Source organism: Cotesia typhae, unplaced genomic scaffold (genome assembly GCF_013202065.1).
Source record: "Cotesia typhae breed Kobodo isofemale line unplaced genomic scaffold, CoteBio_Ctyphae scaffold_13, whole genome shotgun sequence".
In the NCBI taxonomy this organism is placed as follows: domain Eukaryota; kingdom Metazoa; phylum Arthropoda; class Insecta; order Hymenoptera; family Braconidae; genus Cotesia; species Cotesia typhae.
The window spans coordinates 18,304,973-18,330,864 of NW_027423774.1; the positions used below are offsets into that span (position 1 = coordinate 18,304,973).

The 25,892-nt window shown below is 32.1% G+C and overlaps 1 protein-coding gene across 1 annotated transcript in view; it reads right to left on the reverse strand.

Annotated features, from left to right (window-relative positions):
- LOC141535459 (uncharacterized) overlaps nt 1-25,892 on the reverse strand; it is a 62,605-nt gene that overhangs the window by 22,432 nt on the left and 14,281 nt on the right. The window contains exons 3-4 of the mRNA XM_074255393.1: nt 21,306-22,376; nt 18,330-18,475 (exon numbers count right to left, since the gene is read on the reverse strand). Coding sequence (XP_074111494.1) covers nt 18,330-18,475; nt 21,306-22,376 — 1,217 coding nt within the window. The remainder of the gene's footprint in view (nt 1-18,329; nt 18,476-21,305; nt 22,377-25,892) is intronic.

Genomic DNA, 25,892 nt, shown 5'->3' on the forward strand with positions numbered 1-25,892 from the left:
AATATCGATTTATAATTCAAAAGCGTCACCAGAAAAACGACATGATCTAAATCATCAGCAGCACAGGCTTTTATGTATATTGTACATTACTCTGTAAACACCTCAATGTCTATAATGTCCTATGTATTGTATCTATTTCATTTATTTTTAATATTTATTATTCCTATGTGCGATACTTTTTTTCTGTTTTGTGTTGCAAGAAGTTTTACTTTCCAGACGATTGAGGAATCAAGGATAAGTGACGTCAAAAATAATCGATAATCAATACAGAGAAGCTCAAAAATTTCAATATAAACCGCTTAGAATTTAGAGTAATAAATGTAAAAGGAATTTTAATATTTAGATCGCCCGTGGTCCAACAGACGGTGATTGTATACAAATACTGATTATAAAGTTAAATTACTACAGATCACTGTCCTCGCCTGTAAATATATTTACAGGGTTTTGCTTTATTTATTTCATCAATCAAAATAATTTGGAGTCTTTGATTTTTAATAACTAATTTAATTTTTGACTTATTACTAAAATTGGTAATAAGCATTACTTTTTCAAACTTATTTTAAATATAATAATAAATTACCAAAAATTTTCCTCAATAATTGTAACTAGTTTTGAAAATTTTAATTATTTAAAATTAAAAAATCCTAGAGTAATTTAAAAAAAAAAAAAAACTCATTCTGTATTTCAAAAAAATTAATCTTATCTCCAAACGTTATTATCATTATTATTATTATAAAAAAGATAAATTTTTATCGTCTGTTAAATATAGCTATTATCGACTATTAAAAAAATGATAATCTATTTGAATATTAAATAATTTAGTATTAAATATTAAATGTACGGTATTGTCAATGAGTAATTGCATTAAAACACATGTATTATCGATTTACCCAGAGGAAATTTTATTAATACATACTTATAGATGCAAGCATAAAAGCAATGATTTCTCTTATTGCACTTAATATAAGCTTGAGAATATATCTGTTATTACTTTACGGGGTTCAGCTTTAAGATCTCGTAGTCTTAGCTCTTAACAAGTGGGAGGTAACATTCTATAAATAATACATTAAATGTAATTTAGTCTTTATATATTTTTCACATGTACATTCACATACATGTGGATAACAAGCATGCATATTAGTAGTTAGTAGTGAAGTGAGAAAACAATATGTGTTTAAAGTTTAAACGGCTAGCCGCAAAGTCTTAACGTTAAGCAGCAAGCATGTTAATTATCGGAAAATAGTTGAGCTCATTGAAAAGCGTTAAATTACCACACCGATACGAGTTGAGTCGAGTCAAGTGATGCGTTCAAACGGATAATTGCACTTTATAGTATATAGGATAGTAATACGCAACCGTGGATGAATCACTACTACTTCATAATATTTCATTATTTCGAATAATTACCTATTTAAGATTATCATTGTGCTATTGTAATTATTATTGATTTATAAGTTTATTGATATTTATAATTATGAAATAAATGTTAGTAGTGAGATGAGCTCACTAATCAATTAACACTTGAGAAAATAACAATGATCGGCAGTAACGATTTTTCTATTAATGATTTTTATCATGTTCTTTAATTTTTTTTTTTTTTTAACTTTAAATGAACGAAAAATTCTTTTCATTTTTCTAGCAAGTTACTGATAGGTAGGTAAAAAATATTTAAAATTTTTTTTTCAAAAATTCACTTAGAAAACAATATTTTTTTAATTATTCAACAAAATTAGTAATCACACTAATTATAGCAACAAATTTTTAATTTAATACATTAACATTAACACAAAAATGTTAAACAATAAATCTGCAGTAATTAAAATAAATATCTCGTAAAGTTATGGACTTAATTTATTGTCTAGAGTAAAACACTATAGGTAAGAAATAATATAAATATAAATATAATCTGGTGCTCCAGTGAACTTTTAGTCACGGCCACACCCAACCTGGCCGCGATCTACGAAGGCTGTGGACCTCTTACGCACACCCACATCTTATCTATATCGTCTAAGTCTAGTATGAGTATCTATATCTATATTCATAATGTATAATGAGTATGTATGATACAGATACAATATTCTCAATTACAATTTAATAATTCCAATTGAATTAAAATTCATTTAGCCGCCTATTTGCCTGTCACTTAAATCTACTCAGGTGTTGCTTGTCAAAAATTTAGTTATTTAATTTTATTTTCTGGACGGTGGATACGTTACTCAATATTATTTCGTTCTATTTTACATTATTGTTTTTTCATACGATGTTTAAATTAATTTTATAAAAAAAGCTCAACAGAATTTAAGTCGTGCAAGAATTGCGCATGTACTTTACTGGTTAACACAATAAATTATTTTTTTAATATGCATATATTATGCGTGTCTTTACGTAAGTAGGTAATATTTTCATTTTATTGAATAAGTAATTGAATTTAAATAACGCTAAGTTTATTCAGTATGGTAATCCGTGGAGAAGGGAGGAGAAAAATGATAAGATTTTTTGAATCAATTTTAATTTTTGATAACTAAAATTTCGTGAATTTATCCAATATTTAATTTCTTTTTTAGTAATTTCATTAATTTTTTTGTTTTATTGAAACAATTTTTTTTTTTTAATTAAATTTTGTCTTGTCAGTTTTTCCAATAAGAGAAATATTACTTTTCACAAAATTCAATAAAACTTCAATTTATCACAAATTATTTTTAATTTTTATGACAAGAAAAATTTTTATCATCTAAAAGTTTTAAATATTTTTATAAAAAAAAAAAAAAAAAAAAAAAACAGTAAAGATTTTCTATCTTTTAAAGTTGAACTAAAGGGAAAAATTAGAGCTCAATAATTGAAAATTTATTCTCAAACTTATCCCACCATAATTTGCCAAGTGATAGCAAACTAACAGTATAATTGATATAAATACCAATAACTCGTGGGCGTATAACTAATCAGCCGCATGTATATATCCAGCAAGTGCTAGAAAAAATATATTTTCGAGAGTCACGGGCATGAAGCTATACTATAAAAAAGGCCATGATATATGATATGACGATAATAAGAGAGAAAGTTCAGCATCTGAGTCGCGTGGCTCCCGAGGTGAATTATTGCAACGCGTGTATTTTTTTCTTACCCCAATAATGCAAGAGATTAAAAAAATAATATAACAACGGAATATGAATATTTAAATAAATCTCAGTGAGTGTATCATTAGGTTAATATTAAGTATATAATATCAAACTATCAATTTAATGCATAACGCCACTATTCCTAATACACTCTGGCATTATTGTTTATTTATAGCGTCATTATGTTGTCGCCATTGTTGCCTTCGGTACCGTATAGTATTATACTAATACTTGTATTCTATACTATGGGTTTATATCGAGTGTAATGTACATACATCAGACTCTTACTCTGGGTTGTGTTCTCTTCTGGTTGTGTTCTTTTTCTCAGTTTAAAGCTCTCTGTAAACTGCTCTATGCAGTCTGCTCGGCCTTACCTTTCCAAAGCGCTATCATACGGTTAGGTCTTTACCGGCACAATAAAACAGTTTTACTTATATTATATTTAACTACATTGCTATCTGTCTTGGACAAACGATTTAGATGAGAAAAAGTTATAATTGCACATACGTTTAATCGTAAGCTTGTAATTTGTTCGTAGTTTATTTCAGCTGTCATTCCGAGTATCATTAATCCGGTATAAATAATATAATGAATAATTTCATTATGTATATTTACTATTTATTCCTTTGAGTTTATATGTTCAAACTTATGGGTACATAAGTATATGGTTGACATTTTTTTTTGTCTAAGTATATGTAGCATAGGTAATAAATAATAATGCAGGATGTAATTTGTTTATACTTTACCAAACGAATAAATAAACAACTCAAGAAATTAAAAAATAACTTCCAATTTTTATAAATTAATTGAGAATTTTTTTTTTTTTAATTATTATGAGTAATTTTTCTATAAATAAGACATATGTAGTCTAATAAATAAAAGTAAATACTTGATAAGTAAAAAAAGTTAATGACTAACTAAGAACTCGCTAATAATAAGATATATAAAACGATCTTGAACTTGGACATAAATATTAAATGAACGTGTAATAACAGTAATTTAATATGAATCATTTTAATCATAGTTACATGAAAAAATTTATGTTATGTGATTTTTAGATTCAAATGAAGATGTTGAAAAGAAATAAAAAATTTTTAAGTCCAAACTTGATTTTTCTTAAAAAAAAATTACAATTAGTAATTTTAATGTGAGAAGTTATTTTTTTTCAACACAATAATAAATAAAATTTAAAAATAAATAACACCAGTAGTTAAACTGACAACATAAAATTAACGATAACAGTTAAATACAATTTTTTTCATGGGTATACGTATATTGCATATTGCTTCTTCTCACACATGCTGGGATGATTGGAAGGAGAGCAAAAAACCAGGTATTTATCCATCCATATAACTTATAAATATATATATACACATGTACATACACTCTCTCACCGATTCCAGCGTAAATACTTATAAATTATAAACATACAGCATACACAGAGTAAAAGCTACTCGATAATCAGTAGACATGCAAGAACAGCAGGACCCAAACAAATCGTTTCGAGGCAAAGACCACCCCGCCTTCTAATATTCACGCTCCGGTCTGGTCTTTCGAGATTTATGCCGTTCCACTGAGGCGCCTCGTTTGAATCTTAATCGAGCCGCGTGCTGAGTATTGGACTTAACTCACTTGACTCTATGTGATTTGATATTATATTTTGTATGTTGTATGTTTTTTATATTAATTCCCGTTTTACTCCGTATCTAATAAAATATATAATTCCTCGTTCCTTTTTTTAGTCCGCTAAACTCGTATGCAATTACAATTGTCAGCATAAAACAATTTCATCTGCTGAATATTGTATATTGTATATTGTGGCTACTCGTTAGGTAGCAATAACTAATTAACGATCAATTGATAGCCTCTTATTTCAAGAAGCTTATTATTTAAAAGTGTAGTATTATTTTCATCCATATGAGATTTAAGTTGTTGGCTACTGATTTATTAAATGTAGTAACGAGGTTTAAAGTGGCTTTAGTTTATTTCATGTCTCATAAATACTGCCCGCCAAAATGAAATATCCAATTTATTGTACAGTCCAAATAACTATTGGTATTTATTTAAATAAATATAATAAATATTGCTTGGTGAGTCTAAATATACGTGCCCTAAGCGCTTGTTTATAATAAAAATATATATTGTTGAAAAATTTATTATTAAAAAATTTTCAGTCTGTTGATACTGTAGTGTCAAATGTCAAATACTAACTCTTAATTAATTTATGTAAACTGATAAAAAAATAAATTTGATTAATTGAACCAAAAAAATTATTTTGAAGAATTTCTTTGACTTTAATTAAATAGAAAAATTACCGAATCAGTTATTAAAAATAATTTACTGTTATAAAAACTGTAAATTTTTACAAGATTTAATGTTAAACGTAAGGATTTAAAGTACAAAAATTTTTTACTGATTCTCTTTCTAGTATTCCTTTATAAGAATTTTGAAATGAATATTTTGTTTTTCCCTCAACATTAAAAATTCAAAAAATATAATATGCTACAGGTTTTTTGTTTTTGTAGGATACTCAAACTTCAACATTAAAATTAATGAAACATGATTGGAACGTTTTTAACCCAACCCTCGGAAGAAATAGAGATAGAGGATGCGTTTTATTAATACAAAGTAAAGGTGTTTTTTCCGTGGTGCTTTTGTTTCTACCAGAGCACCAGACACTGGGATGAGAATCTCAGTTCTCGTAAAGTCAATACGCTCGCGCAGTCGCGCAAACCCACCAATGTAACAGCTTAGCTCGCGCATGTCATTCTCAATCCGTACTGCGCAATAATATCCTCGTAATTTGGTATAAAACGCAGGCGCGGTTGTTCACCCCCGTTAAATATTAAAACCCAATCTAGATTTTAAACACAAAAATAATAAAGACGCAGACAGTCTCCATTAATTATGAACGTGGATCGAATCGCGAATTAAATCGCGTTTCGTCAAACCAGACTTGAAAAAATAATCGCTATAAATCGGAGCCTTTTTTAGTTTACAGAAATAATAATTTTATCCAGTAGACACGATAGGGATAGGGGTGAGTGATAAGTAATGGCTGCCAGAACGGAGTTATTTATTGGTCGAGAAGTAGAGAGTCGTCAAGTCCTCACCCACATTGTCATGTGGACGTGGTTACTGAACCGAAGGTGCAATTTTGCGTGTCACTTGCCCAACACCGGCAGTGTATATATCTATACATGTTTTAACTACACCCACGGTCTATGGTATCTGTTGCAGTGTTGGTAGAGCTGCTGTTACCGCTGCACATTAACGATTACTCTTGACCTGACAAAATGCTCGGTGTCACAATTCCTGTTTGTTTTAATCATGTTCCAATTTCTTATCTCAAACACCTTCACTTTTCACATAGACACAATGCAGTTAACAAAACTGTTCTAATCTTAGTGGTTCATTTACACGAGAGTTAAAAAAACAGATTTTTATTTTATTACTTAAGATATAAAACTTAATTCTTCTGTAAGGAGATGATTTGACGATCATGCGACACCTGTTGGAAATTTTTGACACTAAATTTAGTCTAAAAATTATGAATGAGCATATCAAGCAAGATTTAGTGTAATATAACTGTACTTTTTACCGAGTTTGTAAAAATTTGTAATTTTTTCATTTTATACTAATTGTACTTTAAGCAGTAATTTTTCTTTTTTCTGTGTACGCCCATAGAAGACTAATTTTAGTATCAGGTCATACATGATCACATCATAAAATTTTTCAACGGAAAATCCTCAGGGATTTATTCTGCTGATCATTTATTTAATTATGAACATTTCTCCTTTTATTCTTTTTTCCGGTTCTTTGTCTTGACTGTTCATGAACTCCCCCGCAGACCTGGTAGCAGAGCAGATTTATGGACTCCCATGGAGACACAGTGTTTTTCTCCTTTCATTTACCCAAGGCTTTTTTCATTTAAAATTCAACAAAAACTAAAAAAAAACCTTAATTTATCCATTTCAGCTTCCGCCTTCTCAACGTTTTAGCTGATCAATATGACTAGACCCAGCAGAAAAAGTTATTGTGAAAAGCAGAAAGGAGGAAGAATGAAATAATGTACAATATAGTAATATAATGGGATGTTTGAATTGTCAAAAACACCCTGATTCCGATCGGTACCTTTCTAGCTACCCTTCCAGTCAGACGTAGGATTGGTCCTCATGATTGCTGGGAAGGGTATGGGATTGCGGAGATCTTAGCCAATGATAGCGAGGCGCAGCTGCCCCTCGACAGCCGTTGCTTAAACCATCTTCGCTCCCTTCGGTTGTGTGTCTGGGTCTTCCCAAGGGGTGGCCTACCCCCAATCCCCAGTGCTACACTACTAGAGTCTAGTGTCTCCGGGCAAACGCGCTCCCGTGTGTAACATTAGGTCTCATCCATACATCATGCTCAACACACATATATACTGTCCTTATATTGTCATTGTCATTATTCATTGTTCATTATTCATTATACATTACGTGAGTTATTGGGGGTCCGAGCTTAGTTGAACCATCATCGTATGTTGCATTAGAATCAATGTCGGCTAAAGAACTCATATCATGCTAACCCAAGAATTAAAATCTTTCAGCACTATGGTCATACGCACCATCTATTTATTCACTGTTTTATTATGCGACATTGAACACATGGGAGAAAAAAGGGCGAGCTTTTTTTTTTAGATTTAATTATGAAAAAAATTTGGTACCAAAAATAACCAATAGGAAAATTTTTATATTAATTGGAAAAATTATTTAATAAAAAATTAATAATAGGTATAAATATTAAAGAGAATTTATAAGGAAAATTTAATTCAATTGAAAATAATAAACGAGCTCTCATATCAAATAAAAATATAATTCTGTAAATCTTTTTCTCAAAATTAATAAAGTGCCATCGGTGCAATAACTTTAGCAGCATATAACTCTCGTAATATAGAAGTTAGTTGAAATTAACAAAATAAATTAATATTTTAAAGCATCAGCATGGTAGTTATTTGGGTAAGGACTTGGATTGATCTTAAACGGAGGCGAGAAGTGACGCGCAAGCCAATTAGATGGGCGGTGCTCGGAAGAAGCTTGACCGAAATAAATTCATACTTCTCTTTCATATTAAGTGAGTCTCAGCAATCTGCTCGGATGCAAAGACTGCAGACCTCAAAAAATCCGTTTGAGAAAAAGAATAAACTGCAATATGCAAGACAAGTGTGAGAGATTCACCGAACGAATCATGGTAACCTATTAACTTGTAAATTGCTTCCGACTGTGGGCGATCCGGAGCACCGCATAAATTTGACAAATGAAACGTTTACATCTGCAGATATGTGAGTGTGTATTTGTATGAGTGTGTTGCTCGTTTAAGTTCTCATATAATACATTCGGTATTCATACATACGTCCGATATTTTGTCAATCTCTCGACTCATTGTTATTCCAAAAACGATAAATAAACCCACCAGATTTTAAATCATTTACGTCACTCAGATTGTAATCGATCATCCCGGCACATTTATTTATATTTAAAAATAGTTTTCACTAAATAAAATTCAAATTATCGGACTGAGAATCTGAAAAATTAGATTTAGATTGTCGATCTAAATATTTTATCGCATGATATGATGAATTGTTTGAGTTATATTAACTGGCAAAAAATTTAATTGAATGTTACACGATGTCATTCACCAGCGCATTCCTCCATGACAATTATTCCGGCCAACTAAACTACGACCCGAGAGCTTTATGAGACAGAATGCTTGAGCTAGTATTTCTTTTTATTTATATTCTGTTCAGAAGGGTTCAACTTGGTGCATACTCAATCTTTACAAGTATCTCGACGACACGCAAGCGAGATTTTGTACTCAACCCTTCTTGTTTTTCGGTGAGTTTATTTACTTACTGTGAATGAAGTCGGCTTACATTAAACAATGTAAGACAAATAAGTGAATTTCTTGTTTAATTTTCAGTAGATCGCTCTTTTTATTTAGTACAACCACGCTACCGCTAGATGGTGCAAATAGTCAACTAAATACAATAATGGTTGATATGTTTAGTTACCAATTTCAACATTAATCGTTTTACTGTTAATGTAAAAAAATTTTTTATAAGGTTATACGTTGCATAAATTTTAAGGTAATAAAAATTAATATTAAATATTATCTATTATTAAAAATTAATATTTTACGCAATGATATGAATGTAACCATTGATAATTATTTTACGTATCTTTAGTACATTTCTTTTGTGATTTTTTACATAAATTTTTTTTCTTATTTTTAGTGAGATCATACTATTATTTATAAATACGCCAAATAATAAAAATTTTTACACTACACTCTTAAAACGTGCCATAAGTACCCGTGAATTTATTTAGCGTAAAAAACAGCGGCAATAAATATTTATTATTCCTCGAACATGTAAAACAAAAAAGTATTGCATAGAAGCGAATGAAATAAAGTAAAAAAAAAAAACACATAAGGATTTAGCGAATAAATTTAGCCGGGATTTGGTAGTAGTAGAAGTGGTAGTGGCTGAAGTTGCATAAAAGCTATTTTGCATCCGCATTAAATTTTCAGCCGTGCCTCTTATTTATAATGCAACATTATATTAACTATAACGTGGTTCGTACAATAATCTAACTAAACGTGAAAGCCGTGAATTCGCGAAAGCACCGGAGAGTACCGCAATAGGAATAATATGCATATGCCGTATTTATATTTATTACACCGAAATGAGAGAGTGTGAGTTTGTCTCGGGGCTTAAGAATCAAGTTCTAAAGCGATCGAGGGCGGGTACCAGAGGGTAGGCGTTCACCGGTTTCGCTTCTCCGCGAAGAATCGATTATCAATTTTGCGACGTATCCGCGGTATCCTGGTATAATGTTAAAGCTCCGTATATATATATATATATATATATATATATATATATATATATATATATATATATATATATATATATATATATATTTATATTTTAGTTGTTTCAAGAGAGAGAGAGAGAGAGAGAGAGAGAGAGAGAGAGAGAGAGAGAGAGAGAATGAGGTGCCGGTGCAGCTATCTGAATCTGAATTAAATATATGAGAACAGATTGGAGGTATAATATGATAAAATATAATATATTGTATTTCAGATAGATGCAAGAGGTGATGGTGAGAGGAAGAAGGTGAGAAGTCTTCTCGCGGAATGCCGGAGCCTTGAGCCAAACAATCGTTTGTATTACAGCTCAAACTATCTACCGATTCGAGGAAAAAATTCAATTGCGTACGAGGTACTCAGGAGAGAATTAATCGAAAGTGAAAACTAACTGCCTCAGGCATTGTATTACTATATTATATTATATATTTATATTTATCTCTTTTTTCTTTGATAATAAATAAGTATGAAAGTTAAATATATATATATATATATATATATATATATATATATATATATATATATATATATATATATATATATATATATATATATATATATATATATATATATAGTGATGATGATAATAATAATAACAACAACAATCTATTATATTATAAGGTTTGGCATGTATATGAAGCCTTTAGCGCCTCAGACAATGTGGTATCAGCTGGACAATGCGAACGGGGTAGCAACTATTCATTTTCCGGAGCAACAGCGATGCTTCAGATAAACCCTGCTGATGGTGCAGCATCCTCTCTCTCTTTCTCACCCGGCAGTTACCTGAACCTACTCGGCCCCACGATAGTATCTACTTTCAAGCCTCTTACTCTCCGTTCGACAGTAAAGTACAGTGTTACATACTTTTAAACTTTTATTTGGATAAATGTCACGACTCGACAAGGCTGTAAAAATTTTAGGGAATCCAAAATCTGTCTCACATTTTAATTTTAATTTAATTTTTTTTTTTTATTTTCAATTTTGATTCAAAATAAAACGGAAGAATAAAGTTGTGAGAATAGTAAAAAAATTTGGTGTTTCGCTCGCGCTTTAACCCATCACTTGAATCTTTCCTCGGGCTTAGTTTGAATATTTCAGTTCACGTTTCTCGCGGACGTGTGTTATAAATTTAAACGCGATTCGCGAAATACTCGTGGAGACAGACGACAGCTATACCATTACACGTTAAAATTTTATATGTATATATATGTTTATTATACATATTAGAAGAGAAGCATAGGTGTATCTACGGTACAGGACTCTCTACTCGGTCGACCTCGTTGGTAGCACACAGCATATATATATATGGATGTGTATATGTTATATGCTATGTGCCTTTTAACCGTATTCGGTAAATATATATTTTATAGCTCATGCGCATGTTATTTATATAACGCGTTTGTCTATATATTTTCGTGTATGTAAAGAGTTTGTCTTGCACGCGCGGCTGCTCTCGCTCTCGCTCTCTCAATCTTACTTTTGCATCACACACGCAAGTCAACGTACAATATGTCACGGTCGAGACCTTTCTTTCGTACGCTCCGAGACCTCGGATACCACGAGCTGAGAAAAAGCTGCAGGACTTTGCTTTTGTTGTAGAACATTATCGAAAATTCTTATCCGAAAATATATTTATGATATGTAATACACTGCCGGAAAAAATTAAGGTGATTCGAACATTTTTAAGGTTTGAGCATCTGAATTAAAAAATTTTTAATTTTGTAATTTGGATAAATTGAATGAAGAGTAATTTTTTAATTTTGTAACAAGCATTTTGGATCCTAATTATCTCTTTAGAAATTAATTTTAAAATTTTTCATTCCAAAGATCTTTGCATTAAAAATTGAATTTTTAATTATTAATTCAAATTTTTTTTTAAATTATCGAACTTTTGTCTCTTGTTTTAATAATTTTTTTGCTTTTCTAAACCTTTAATATTGCACCCATAATTTTAATTCAATAAAATTAAGTAATGAGACAACTTAAACAAACATGTATAGAATTATAAAATTAATTTTAATTCAATTTAATACTGTACTATTAGATGTGAAAAGATAAAGATGTATTTATCGTAATTCTGGGTGTGTTCGCTGACGAGGATAGATATAAGTGTATGTGTAAGTTGAAGTTTAGGATCGGTTTAAAATAACGCGATATTATCCAGTCCAGGGTGCTGGGTGAGAATAGGAGCATCGCGAGAATAATGTAACGGTGTTGCATGGTATGGAGAACGTTAACGCCGGGTTAGGTTATAAGTATTATATTGGATAGAGGATAGGAATGCCCAGTGTGTTCTTTCGAGGACCGTACAGTAACTTGTATCGCGGGAGTATGAGATAAGAATCGCAAGGGCAGAAGAGGAGAAAGTTAGAGGATGAGATTAGTGGTGAGAATCCCGAGGACCGTGCGTGGACCAATCCAATGAGTTGACAAAAAAAGTATTTTAAATTAATGAGACTACAGGTCGTTAGCAAACTCATGCAACTTTACCGGTTAGGTACTGAGTTCTGGGTTTGCCGTAAAGAGGCTAGGATTTAAGACAAGAGTTAGGACTAGATTGTTGCTTCACTGAGGAATTTTTTAAAAGGCTGGATTTTTTATTTTATGTATAATAAGTTTAGTTAAGCACTCAGTTCTCAGAACAGTTAACGGTCTTCTGTCCAGAGTGGTGAGAAAATTACGACCAAGTTACTTTTTAAAAGTACGGAGAAATTTAAACTGCTCATTAGTAAAAATTTAATTTCTGGGTCAAATATTGAAGATACGAAAAAATTATCCATTTTAATTTTTATAAGAAATTTAACTCTCAACAAAAAAGGTATGATTTAATTTTATTGTATTTCGCATCCTTAAGCCAGAATTTTGATTTTTTTTTCTTGAGATAATTTACTAGAAATTGAAATTTTGAACCATTTTTTGAAAATTATTTTTAATAGATGTTCTAATTTAATTTCTGGGTAATATATTGAAGATACGAAAATTGTAAGAGATGTTTTTTCAAGGAAATTTAATTTACTACAGAAAAGGTTTCTTTTCATTTTATCCTATCTCGCATCGTTCAGTAAGAATTTTGATTTGTTTGAAAAAAAAATTTATACAAGTTGAAAATTTGAACCCTTTTTCCAAAAATAGTTTCCAATGTATGTACATATGATAAAAATTATTTAAAACGACGCCATTTTACGGTGAAAAGGGTGGAGAATAACGGTCCTGCCTACAAAAATATATAAAGGCTGAACTACCCCCCAATGTTTATAAAGAAAATAAAAAAAAAAGGTATCCGTGTGTATATATATTGATATTTGTGTGAATAAAAGAGATGGAAAAATTTCCAGCTGTTGATCGCTATCTCTGCATCGAATCGAACATGGCGAGCACACATACAACGGAACAGGGGCTGCGTTTCAACCCTTGCTATCTTCGGCATCGAGGGGTGGATACTCGGCTCGTCCGCCATACAGGTAAAAAAAAAAAATAAAATAATAACTATTTTTTCAGTCTAAAGTGAAAACCCAGTATGAGGCGATACCATTATTATTATTATTATTATTATTATTATTATTATTATTTGTTATTAATTGCTCAGGGGGGTTTTCCCCGGAGTCCGACTCTTCGAGGGCCCAGCCTGAGCGCCATCCATTACTGCTGCACCACTCCGCACAACAAGGCGGTTAGTGAGTGCAGCAGGCCAAATTCATTTGCCTAAGTAGACGCAGGGATCCCAAAATGACAGCCTTTTGCATCCGCACTGCTAGAGACACGGCTGCTGAACTGCAAGCCGGTATCTTCGCAAGTGAAGACACAAAAGACTGTTTCATCCCTCCAAGGACGCCGACAACCAAAACGACGAGCTTGACACGGTAACCTGGGTAGAGTTTGCCAATTTCAAACAGGAGATCCTGATATATCTGGTGTTTGTGCTCTTCTTTGGCCGAGATATTGTATTCGGCTGGGGCCGAAAACTCAATGACATAAATGTCACGAGTAGCCTTGTCGAAGAGCACAATATCAGGTTTGTTGTGGTCAATCCGCCGGGTTGTTGCGAATGGTATGTTCCAATAAATTTTGGAACTGTCATTCTCAACAACCTGCGGAATATCTCCTGGCAGATAAGGCAGCACTGGTGTCTCATCGATACCGTAGCTATATCTGAGATGATAATAGAGTACTCGCAGGGCAGCATTGTGACGCTGTATGTAGGCACCTCTTGCCAGCACAGGACATGCCGACAAAAGGTGCATCAGCGTCTCTGGATGTTGTTTACACGTCCGACAGGACGTGTCTGGAAGCTGCGCCTGGAGCACCTTGCTACGGTATTCGAGAGTGTTGATAACACCATCTTGGCAGGCAAATATAAACCCTTCGGTCTCGGACATCAGGCCAGCGGACTTCAAGAAGGAGAATGTCAGCTAGGTGGACAAGCCATGGTCACGGACGTGTTTGAAATACACGCTGTGCATGGACTTGTCCATGTGTTCACCGAGGAGTTTTTTCTCCTCGGCTATCCTGACGACGCTCTTGAACTCCTTTTTCGGGAGTTCAATGAGAGCGTTTATTTCTCCGAGACCTAAGGTATTTGCCGCGTAGATTGCTGCCTTATACAAGAACGATCCCTTCCGCGCATTTTCATGACTATGAACAAATTGCATCAGGAAGTCGTCCTCGTCTGCTATGAAATTGGCAACCTCGTATGTTAAACCCAGAACCAAACGATCGTGAAGTCGCTCCAAGCTCTGCAATCCTCTCCCTCCGATGTTCCGGGAGAGGTACATCCTGGCGACTGATGAGTTAGGGTGCATGCTCTGATTCATATTGATGACTTTACGGGTTTTGATGTCGAGATCTTTCAACTCATTTCGAGGCTATTTCAGGACCCCAAAAGAGTAAAGTAGGACCGGGACAGCGAGCATGTTAGTAGCTGAAACTTTGTTCTTGCCGGAAAGTTCTGATGACCAGATCTTCCGGAGTCTCCTCACATACTCGCTGCGAAGAGTTGTTCGGACTTCAGAGACGGCATGCATTCGCCGCTCTTCAATCCCTAGATATCTGTACAACTCTCCGGGGTCTAATTCTCTTAAGACGCTCCCATCCACTAATTCGACATCTCCACCCGTATCAGAGCACTTACCCTTCGCCAGGTGTACGACCGCACACTTGTCCAACCCAAAAGACATTCCGACATCTCGTGTGTACTCTGCTACGATGTTGAGGGCCGTTTGTAGATGATCTTTGTTGGCACTGTATATCTTTAGATCATCCATAAACAGTTGGTGAGTGATCGAGTATACTCGATCACTCGGCGGCCCCGCAGAGTACCCACGAGTTTGTCGGAGGGCAACAGATATTGGCAGCAGTGAGATGCAAAACAACAGAGGGCTCAGAGAATCTCCCTGAAAGACGCCTCTCTTGTACTGAATACGGTTACGTGCAATGCATTTCCACTTCCTATGTGAAAACGCGTTCGCCAGAGCTGCATCGTACGTTGTATGCATCTCACTGTTTGGCGATTGATTCCGAGGCATTTATTATTATTATTATTATTATTATATTATATATAGTTTTTTGATGTGTTGTGTACTCGGCATGTGCAGCCAAACGTGCAATGAAAAGTGAGATTCTGTTCTCACTGATTTTACTTTTTTTTTTTTAATTTTATAAATTACACGCAAGAGTACAATGTATGATGGAGTTAATCGCGAAATATTACTTTTTAGTCACTGGAGCAAGAGTACACGCGATTTTCACGGATGAATAAATTAATGAAAGTGCTTAGGCGTTGAGATAACTTGAGATTTTTTTTATTTTACAGCAAAATTAAATGAATTAACTGTTACTAATAATTTATAAAGAATTTTATTTTCACTGATTTTCTAATTGTTTATTAACAGATCTAAATTTTAAACGATTCAATAAAAATAATCAATTGTTACTTATCAATAAATAAATTTGGTAAATATTTACAAGTGAGGTAAACCCCATTTTGGGCCACAACTACGTGAAAAATTAACATTTAAACATTTTTTTTTATTCTACTTCATGATAAAAAAAGTTGGAAAAAATATTGGCTTTCATGTTTTTGAGTAAAATTTCTATTTCATCTTTTTTTGATTTTTTTATATATATATTTTTTTTAAATACATAAAAAACTGACAATTAAAAAAAAAAAATTGATCAATTTTATAAAAAAAAAAAAAATTCTCTAGCCAAACATAGGGAAAAATGGGGCATACTCCACTTGTAAATAATTACCAAAAATTTTTAAAAAGTTCACACTGATATTTTTGAGAAGGTTCAATATAAAATTTAAAAGAATTCTTAAATAATACTAAATTAAATAAAAAAAAAAAAAAAAAAAAATGCTGATAGTGGGTACCAAGTGGGGAGTGTAAATAGATCCGTAGGGATTTAATGCGAGTACATTATACATGAGTTATTGTAACGGGTTGTCGGTTTATTTTTTAGATCGTATCAACTCTATTTTTTTTCAGTCCCATATGTGACAAGAGTCGTTATACTTTAATTTTACTTTGAAATAATTTACGTTGTAAATTTTAATAATCAATAAAATAAAAAATTTTAATTATAAAATTTAAAAATAAAAGTAGTTGACTCATTTTTTTAATTTACATAGAAATTTATAATTATTTTTTCTATACTCTAGACTAATTTCTTGAGTTTATGACAGCCGGTAATTTACCACAATAATACGTAAAACTCTCAGGCATTAAAAAATGAATATTTAAATTGCGAACAAACGCGTGATTGTCAAAAAAGTAATAGACTAAATAGTGATCGGTTGGGAATAAAATGATTGTCATTGTTATATAAAAATATTTTACCCCTATATACAGTAAGGTACTCAAATAAAATGTATGATGTACGTGGACGTAAACACGTGGTTGTCAAATCAAAAATCGTTGATATGCTGGTGTACATATAATACAAAATTCACGTGGTAATGATTTAAATTATAGGCTGTACGGACGCGTGACGTTAACCGCGCGGCAACCGGCACTTTAAATAAAACCGATACATATTTTATTAGCTGCGGTAACGCACTCACGTGTATTATATGTACGCATATTATATTATACAGTACTGAATGTATGTATGTGTATGTATGTACGTTTTCTGAGGATTGGTACGTCATCAACGTTTTAAGGGAATTATTTCAAAAAGAATAAGGCTGTGTTGTTTGAGTAAGCCCTTTTCCTCGGTGACGGATGGATGGGCGTGCCCATATATCATCATCCTGTCACAATATTTGAGCTCCAATCCTCACCAGTTTTACCTTATTTATAAAAGTACACTCAAAACCGATCCTTCATTTATATTAATGACCTTAAATCATTTGTCTTTATTTTCTGATGAGTTGGGGTTGCAAATTGTTTCATTGACAAAATTCAAGCTTTAATGTATTTAATAATTGTAAGTAATTGATTTCGAAAATTAAAAATACTTATCAAAATTTAAATTATATAAATGATTTTAAATCAATTATTTTAAAATTCAAATTATTGTTTGAAATATTTTTTATGAAATTTGTTCTTTTTTTTTAAGATAAAAATTATGAATAAAAATTTCAAAATTTTTAAACTTAAAAATTTTTTAATTTAAAATTTATAATGATCAAAATAATTTTTTTTAATTTAACAAAAAAAAATAATTTAAAAATTTCTTTAAATGATTAATATTATCAATGAATTTAATTATTGGCAGTAAAATCATTAATCATTTTTTAATTACTAATTAAAAGACAAATTTTTCTAACTTTGACCCATTGATAATTTACTAACCATAAATTAAAAAGAGAAACTTATCAGTCTCAATAAAACAAAATCACCGTCGTTAAATCAAAATATTAAATTATCGAAACACTAATTTAAGAGATAAAATAATAAAATACATGAGAATGAGCATAAAGGATGAATATAAATGAAATATAGTTGAGAACTGTGTAGTGATTTAAACGAGGAGTTAGCACTCGTGCCGAGTTATCATAACGAAACATTTAAGTGATAATAAAACAGTAATGTTTAGTATGCGATCCGAGAGCTATTGGCTGTCACTAAACTAATTTATCTGTCTTATAATACTCATAAGATCAAATATTAAAGAGTGTAACACTCGATTAATGAATATATTATATTATATATTATAGATTATTATATGTTGTCTGTTAGTTTTGCTTGAAAGCACTTGACGAGATTGAATTGATTAATTAATCTCTGTTGCACATTACTGTTATTGTTATTGCTGTTATGTGTGTGTGGATTATGTGTGTATGTTGTATTAAGTAAATTGAGTACTCACCAGACGTCTCTTGGGTTTGATTAACGGTCGATTTTGTCCATTCATTTTGTAATAGAGCCCACAGGCATTGCAGAGATAATGTCCAGTGCCGTCTCTTCTCCATAGTGGCGTCGAAGTTGCTCCGCAGTTGACACACTCGCGACCCTCTACGAATATTTATATCCCAATCATATCAATCCGAATTATCCTCATAATTACTATTACAGTTATTATCATTATCATTATTAATAATAATAATTAAAATAACTATTAAAGTATCCAATTATTTCATTTTAATTATAAATTAAATTAATCTCATTTATTAAATTTATAATGTCAATATTTATGTGAAATGAGATTAATTTTAAAAGCCTCGGACAATGAAAAATATATATCATTGATTTGTTGTTAAATTTTATTAACCAATTAAGTAATAATATTTTTCTTTGTCTTACAAACATTAATAACTCGCATGCATTGCCGACATACCAATAAGCGATTACCAGAGCAAAGCAGAACCTTAGGATTTCAAAGATTATTAAGACATTATTAATTATTAAGTTTTATTGCCATTGCAGTTCGTTAAATGGTGGGTTATTTTTTTCAGCAATTTATTTATGAAAGGATTGGGTTAAAAAAATGTAGGATTAATGGGTTAACGATATATTGAAGATTGAGAAAAGGAAAAGCAGGTTGTGTCGGATTGTCGATTGTAAAAGCAAAGACGGTTTTTTTTTTTTTTTTTTTTTTTTATTATTTATCTTATTTGTTTTTAGCCAAACCATAAAGCTGCTTCTCTTCATCCTGAGGTGTGTCCAGCGGTTAATATTTGCAGCGTCATTAAATAAATTATACCACTAATGATAATGACTGGGAGAATTAGATAAATTATTTTAATATATTTGTTATTTTCACGTAATTATAACAAATTTTTGAATATTAAATAAAAATTTTAATAATTTTTTCTAATTTTAAACATGAAATTAAAAAAAAAAATTCTCGAATAAATTGTAAAAAAAAAGCTGATTTTTTACTGTTAAGAAAATTAATTAAAAGCGACTTAATGTCTTACTTTAAATTAAAAAAATTAAAACTCTTGGATTTACAGTGTAACATAATCAGATTATTTTTTAAACGAGTTTTTTCTTGAATAGATTTTAATTTGCGTATCGAAACTATCGTGGGAAGCAATTAAACCGTTTTGCAAGCAATAACTTTTCTTGGGTTTGATTTCCTCGCGAATAACTGAAGACTTTTACGTATTTAAGTCTGACTATACAGTTAGAAAACTCTCACGCATTTAATGAGTCAGTCCTTTTAGCAATTTTCAATTCAATTATTATCATTATTGTAACTCCTTGGACTTAATATTTTAAGACACATGTAAATATTAATCCAAATTGAAATCCACGCATTACTTTGAAGCATATTAGTCTTGGCGTGTGTGTTTTCTATTTCTATTTAAATTTTGTTCGCTACGGCAGACCGAGCGCGGCCGAGTGTCGCAAGAGTTTAATTAGCGAGCTATTGCAATCGTTGGTCTATTGTTAGCGAAATTAGGGATGTTTTTTAACTCAACGGAACTGACCTACTCGTGTAATTGCACTGTGGCAATCTTTTATTTTATAATTTTGTAAAGTATATATTTTATATTTTATATTGTATCAGGATGAGACTCTATCAGTCTGTGAAACAAGTACAAGAATAATCGACGGTGGATACAGATTTGCTTGTGAATTAGCCACACCACATCGAAAAATAAATTAAATAAAATAAACGTGCTCGTGTGTAATGCCTGTAGATGCTTCCTAGGCCTTTAGACAAATTTAAAATTTCATTTTTTTTATTTTAATTCATTTTTTATGTATCATTGTATTATCACGTATGATAATCGAGGGTGCGCGCGATTGTGGTGGGTGCCACTCAACAAAATAGGTCATAACGTGAGCCAAAAATACAATCGTGTTGTCCAATAACGTCCATTTTCTCAAAATAAAATAATTAATAAATAATAATTAAAAGTTTAATTGGTAACATATTTCTAGACGTTATTAAAAATATTATGTTTATGCTAAAAAAAATTTTTTTAATTATTTGGTGAAAAGTTTATTGAATAATCATTACTACAAATGTTTATTGATTTTTTTTTATTTAAAAAATAAATTTTAAAGATTTTTTGTTCAATAAAAAATTAATGATCAACAATTTACCATTTTTAATTAAATTGATATTAATGTAAGGAAAAAAAAAATTTTTTTTTTTGCTGTTAATTAAAAGCTCAATAAACATGTACATTATTCTCAATTCTTCACTTAATAATCTCAAAAATAATTTTCTCAGACATACTTTTCACAACTTCCAGGAATACGTACCTCAATAAAAATAAATAAAACAAATTTTTTTAATTAAATAAAACATATAAAACGTAATCACTTGTAATTAAAAATAAATAAAAAGTGTCAACCTAATAAATTAAATGAGAAGCAAACCAAGGTTGTTAATTAAACCATAAACCAAGCTTAAATAATAATTCTCAATGGAAAAAATATATGTATGAAACAAAGAGACAAACGTATAAAAAATTTATATTCAAATTAATGTCTAATTGATGTAAATTGTAGCTGAAAATTTATTTGAACAATTTTTTATTAGATTTAATTGTTTTTCTATTGAAAAGAAAATTCGGAGCTATTAAATTGCTAATTTTAATCAGTTTGGTATTAAAAATAATTCAAATTAAATTTTTCTAGTTTTCATTTAAAAGAAAGTAATTTTTGTATTTTTCTTTTTTTAGTGTAGTTGCATACTTTTGATATTTTGAAAAACGAAAATAAAATCAATAAGTGGTTTTTCACTAATTTAGTCGTAGAGAGTGGATATAAATATTTTACACATTTGCGTATACATTTTTTCCATATAAGATAATAATAATAATAAATAAAATAAAAATAAAAGGATAAAAAATAAATAAAAATAATAAAAGAAAATGCCGCTTACCGGCGGACGTTCTGGACTTGTTCCTCGGCTTTTGCTGCTGCTGTTGTTGGGAACCGGGTGAATTAGGGGTGTTTCCGTGCGAGGAGCCAAGAAGTTTTGCGTCAGGACTGACAACGCCGGGTACACCGCCGGTTGCGTGATGGGACCCAGAAAACAACGAGGATCCGTTGTGAGGATTGTGGGCGTGATGGGTAGGATACTGAAGGTGCGAATACATGTTGTAAGCGCTCGCCGTGGGATCATACTGGGAACTGGAGGTCGCGTGATGATGATGGTGGTGATGGGAGGCGGGATGATAGGAGTCCCTGCACGATGGCGAAGTTGCGCCCCCAGGATTCTGGTAATCCTGCTGCGGTTGCTGCTGTTGGGCATTCGCTTGTTGATTTCCCGACTGTTGCTGCTGTTGCTGGCCATTTACGCCAGAGCTGCTGGAGCCTCCAGCTCCGGCACCGTTATTCGTCGATTGGCTATTATTACCTTCCCGCTGCTTCACCTGGCCGCCGGCTCCGTTGTTGTTTCCAGAATTGTGCTGGTGAGGAGGTGATGGGGCGCCGTGATGATGTCCCAGCATCACCGAGGGCTTTACGTCACATGACCCACCAGATGTCGCTCCCAGAACGTCCTGGTGGTGAATGAAGGCTCCCATTGCTCCCATTGCCGCGACGTGTGCTACCGCTACCTGGTACTCGCTTCCGCCACCCAAGCCCTGGTTGTTACTGTTGTTGTTGCTCCCCGAATTGTTGTTGTTGTTGTTGGTGGTGTTGGTGGTCGAACTCGTGCTGGTGGTTATGCTGTCTGGGGTCGCGTCTTTCGGGGGTGTCGGGGGAAATGAGAAGGCGTTATGCCCTCCGTTTATCCCGTGGCTCGATAAGCTCACGGAGGTGGGAGGTAACGAGGAACCCAGAGGACTCTGAGGCTTATCCTCTACAGCGCCACCCGTCGACGCGGTTGTGGCTGAAAATGACCAGGGTTTTGCTTCGGCGGCCAACAGCCAGGGGTGCCCGTTGTGGAAGTGTGGACGGCAGACCTGGCTCACTGGTGTTCCTGGCACTCCGGTTCCTGTCATTCTACCTGTTGACAGTAAACGTAATAATTATTTTAGGATTTTATAGAAATATCATTTGAGATTTTGAAAAGAATAATTTATTGTAATACGAAAAATTTTCTGGACCGTAAAATTTTTTAGAAAATCTTTTATTGTTTTGGAGTAAGAAAAAACTTCAATTAAAATAATATTGTTTTTAACAAAATTGGTTTTGTAATTAAAATTTTTTTCTATCTGTACAAAAAAAAAAAAAAAAAAAAAAAACATTTAATTGGACCGAAATAGTTTTCAAAAAGACCTAAAATATTTTGAAGTAAGAAAAAAATTTTAGTAGCTCAAGAAAATTATACTACAATTCAAAGAATTGTTGTTTTTAAACAGCGAAAAACTTTTTTTTCTCTTTATGCAAAAACTTCAATTAAGATAATTTTTTTATTTTCTAAAACCAGAGTCAAGAAAATTAGTTTTTCAAAAAAGAATTTTTTATTCATTATAATGATAATGAGGTATACATTTAAATAAATACCAGCGAGAATGATTAGGAGCTTAATGTAATAAAAGTAAGGGCGTCATGTGACTGAAGTACGTGCTGCGTGTTTCGAATAATTGGCTTTTTGCAAGTGACTTTTGCCCTGGGGAAAACTAATTGCGATGGGTTAATTAAGAGGACCCAAGAATAGGTGAATTCCTTATTCCTTGTTATGTCGGAAATTAAATACGCGCAACCTAAAGTACACTGGATATCACTATCAATCTCACCACATAGTATAACACACGTGTGCATATATGTATACGTAGTTAGTTACTCAGTTATTTATCTATGCGCTTTTATTTAACATTGGACCCGACATCAGTTTAAACTGTTCGTATGTGCATGGCGAGAACATACATAAAATTCTTCTTCCTCTCTCGGCTCTCCATTATCCATATAAGTAACGCAAGTTACGCGGATAATTAACCGTTCGTTAGCGCACATGTGAACTTGATCACCCTCATGACATCTTATTTTAGTTTTTATATTTTTTTTATTCGTTGGATAGTGAGTGTACATTTTTTAAAAATAAAATTTCTCTCACATCATATATTATCATTATTATTATCATCAACATCTAGATCCTAGATACAAATCTAATTAAAAATTTTCCCGGTTAATTAAAACAAATAAGAGGTCGAAGACAAAAAAAAACAAAACTGAGATTCCAATTTAACATTTTTACAAGTAGGTGAAACGAAAAGAATTCTTTGAAAAGGATTATCGTGTCGGCAATGCGCAAGAAGGCGTCGCGACGCCAAGTCTATCCGATGATCGCGTGATACCATACTCAAGACCCAAGAGTTTTTCTTCTCGTTCGTGTAACATTAGGGCTCTTGCTTTTCTTTTATTACAACTAGACTAAACTATTTTTTTCTTTCTTTTTTCTCGTCATATGTATACGTAGCTTACTTAGTCCACCCACTTGGTTTACTTTCTTTTTCCCAAGAGGCATTCGAATGGAAAGGATTCTTTCTCGTTTGGCGTCGACTCGGCACGCGGCTCTTATTACCTGGGCTTACCTGGCACGGAGGCTCTATTCGGAGCGTGCAGGATCGATATATCGACCGTTTCTTGCCGGGTCGAGCCTGCCACCTCAAAATAACCGATGCAACTCTCTCTTTCTCTCTTCTTCAGTATCCAACAGAACTATCCAGGTTTCCTTGATAACGAGTAATATGTGGGTTGTATTTTCCAGTACACACTCTTCAATAGACCTATATATATATATATATATATATATATATATATATATATATATATATATATATATATATATATATATATATATATATATATATATATATATATATTTATCATCTACTATTCAGTGCACAAAAAAAAGGAAGTTTAAAATACATGACTGGGCCCAAGAAAAAAAATTTTTTTTCTTCGCTAAAGAAAATTTAATTTCACCTGAAATTATTATTTTTTTTTTCATAAATATTTTCTTGGATTAAAATAATTTTTAGCTCTAGTTAAAAATCGATTTTTTTTATGTAAGGCTTGATATTTTGAGAGTAGATACAAAAAAAATTTATTTGAACCAAAAATATTTTTGAAAGACTTGAATTGTTTTGGAGTGAGCAGAAAATTTTTGGAGATAAGAAAATTGAATGAGTTTTTCAATCCATTTAATTTAACCTATCGTAAAATAAAAAAAAAAAAAACTTCTTTTTAATTTGCATTCAGTTTTTAAAAATGTTTTTCATATGAAATTTTCAAAATTTTTTTCATAATAATTAATTTCTAAAAAAAAATCTCAAAAATTATCAATCACAAAATGAAAATCTTTTATAATTTAATGTATTTTCTCCCATATATATAACTGCATTAATTATCTTAATAATTTTCACACTTTCCTCGACTCTTTAGTGAGAGTAATATTTTTATTAAAACACTAAACAAAAAAATACCATCCCATATTTTTTGTAAGGTTTTATTATTTAATATAATTCATCATGTTGCCGGTTAAAGTTGCCAGATAAAAAACAACATTCTTTAAGAGTAACGAGTGTCAGATTATGGAGAGCAAAAAATGATACATGAATCGCCGCCGCTCGCGCTCTAAGTCGCGGTCGGTTTATTCAAAACTTTCCGACTTGGGCCTTTTTTTTGGGCCGTCAAAAAAATTTTTTTTTCCTATTGTATCGTTTTATATTATTATATTATATCATATGTACTTAAAGGTTTTTAATCTTAACACTGGAAAGAATGTTTATATTGCTATTGTGCAACCTTAAATGGAAGGAAGCAAAAAGGGTATCTCGTATGTATCCGGAATAGAGGTGAGTTAAGTTCTTTTTATCAGTAGCATAGTATAAGTAGCAAAAGCGATTGCCAGGATGGGATGAGAGCTGGAAGCTCTGCATCCACACGTGACTCGTCGACAAAGTAGCTACCAGGCAGGCGCATCGATTGCTGGATAGGATTATTGCATATCTAGTCTCAACTCTTGCAGTGACAAATATCGCGGGATTCCTATCCGCTGAGAATTTTATTCCAACAGATACAGAGTGGAGCACTGTTGAGAAATATAAGCTGCTGATGGTGATTTTACTTCTGGTTCGACACTCTTCTGTATTCTATATTCTGTGCTACTGTTTATATTATGTTGCTCCAGTCCTATCCAGGATTGGAATACAGAGCGAGCTGGAGCAAGAGATTGATAGTTTATATCAAAAGAGCAACCAAGAAGGAGCACGAGTTTTAAGAAAGAAAAAGAGATGAGACGAGAGCTGATCTCGTTTGCAGAGCCACTGTAGTGTAAAAAGCAAAGTGGTTAGAGAGAGAATTCTCAAGGCACGCCATATTAGAAACAGCTTGGCATCCTATACGGCGCCGCTTGCCGCTTTTCCTTGATAGTTCTCCAGATCGCCCGGGAGTCCGATGCTTATTTTTATTTTTATTATTTTATTATATATTTCTTTTCTCAGTCTCTTTTATTTGTTTATTTTTAAGTTTTTATTGTTGCGATATGTTACACATCTTTTACCAGTCTCGAGGGACA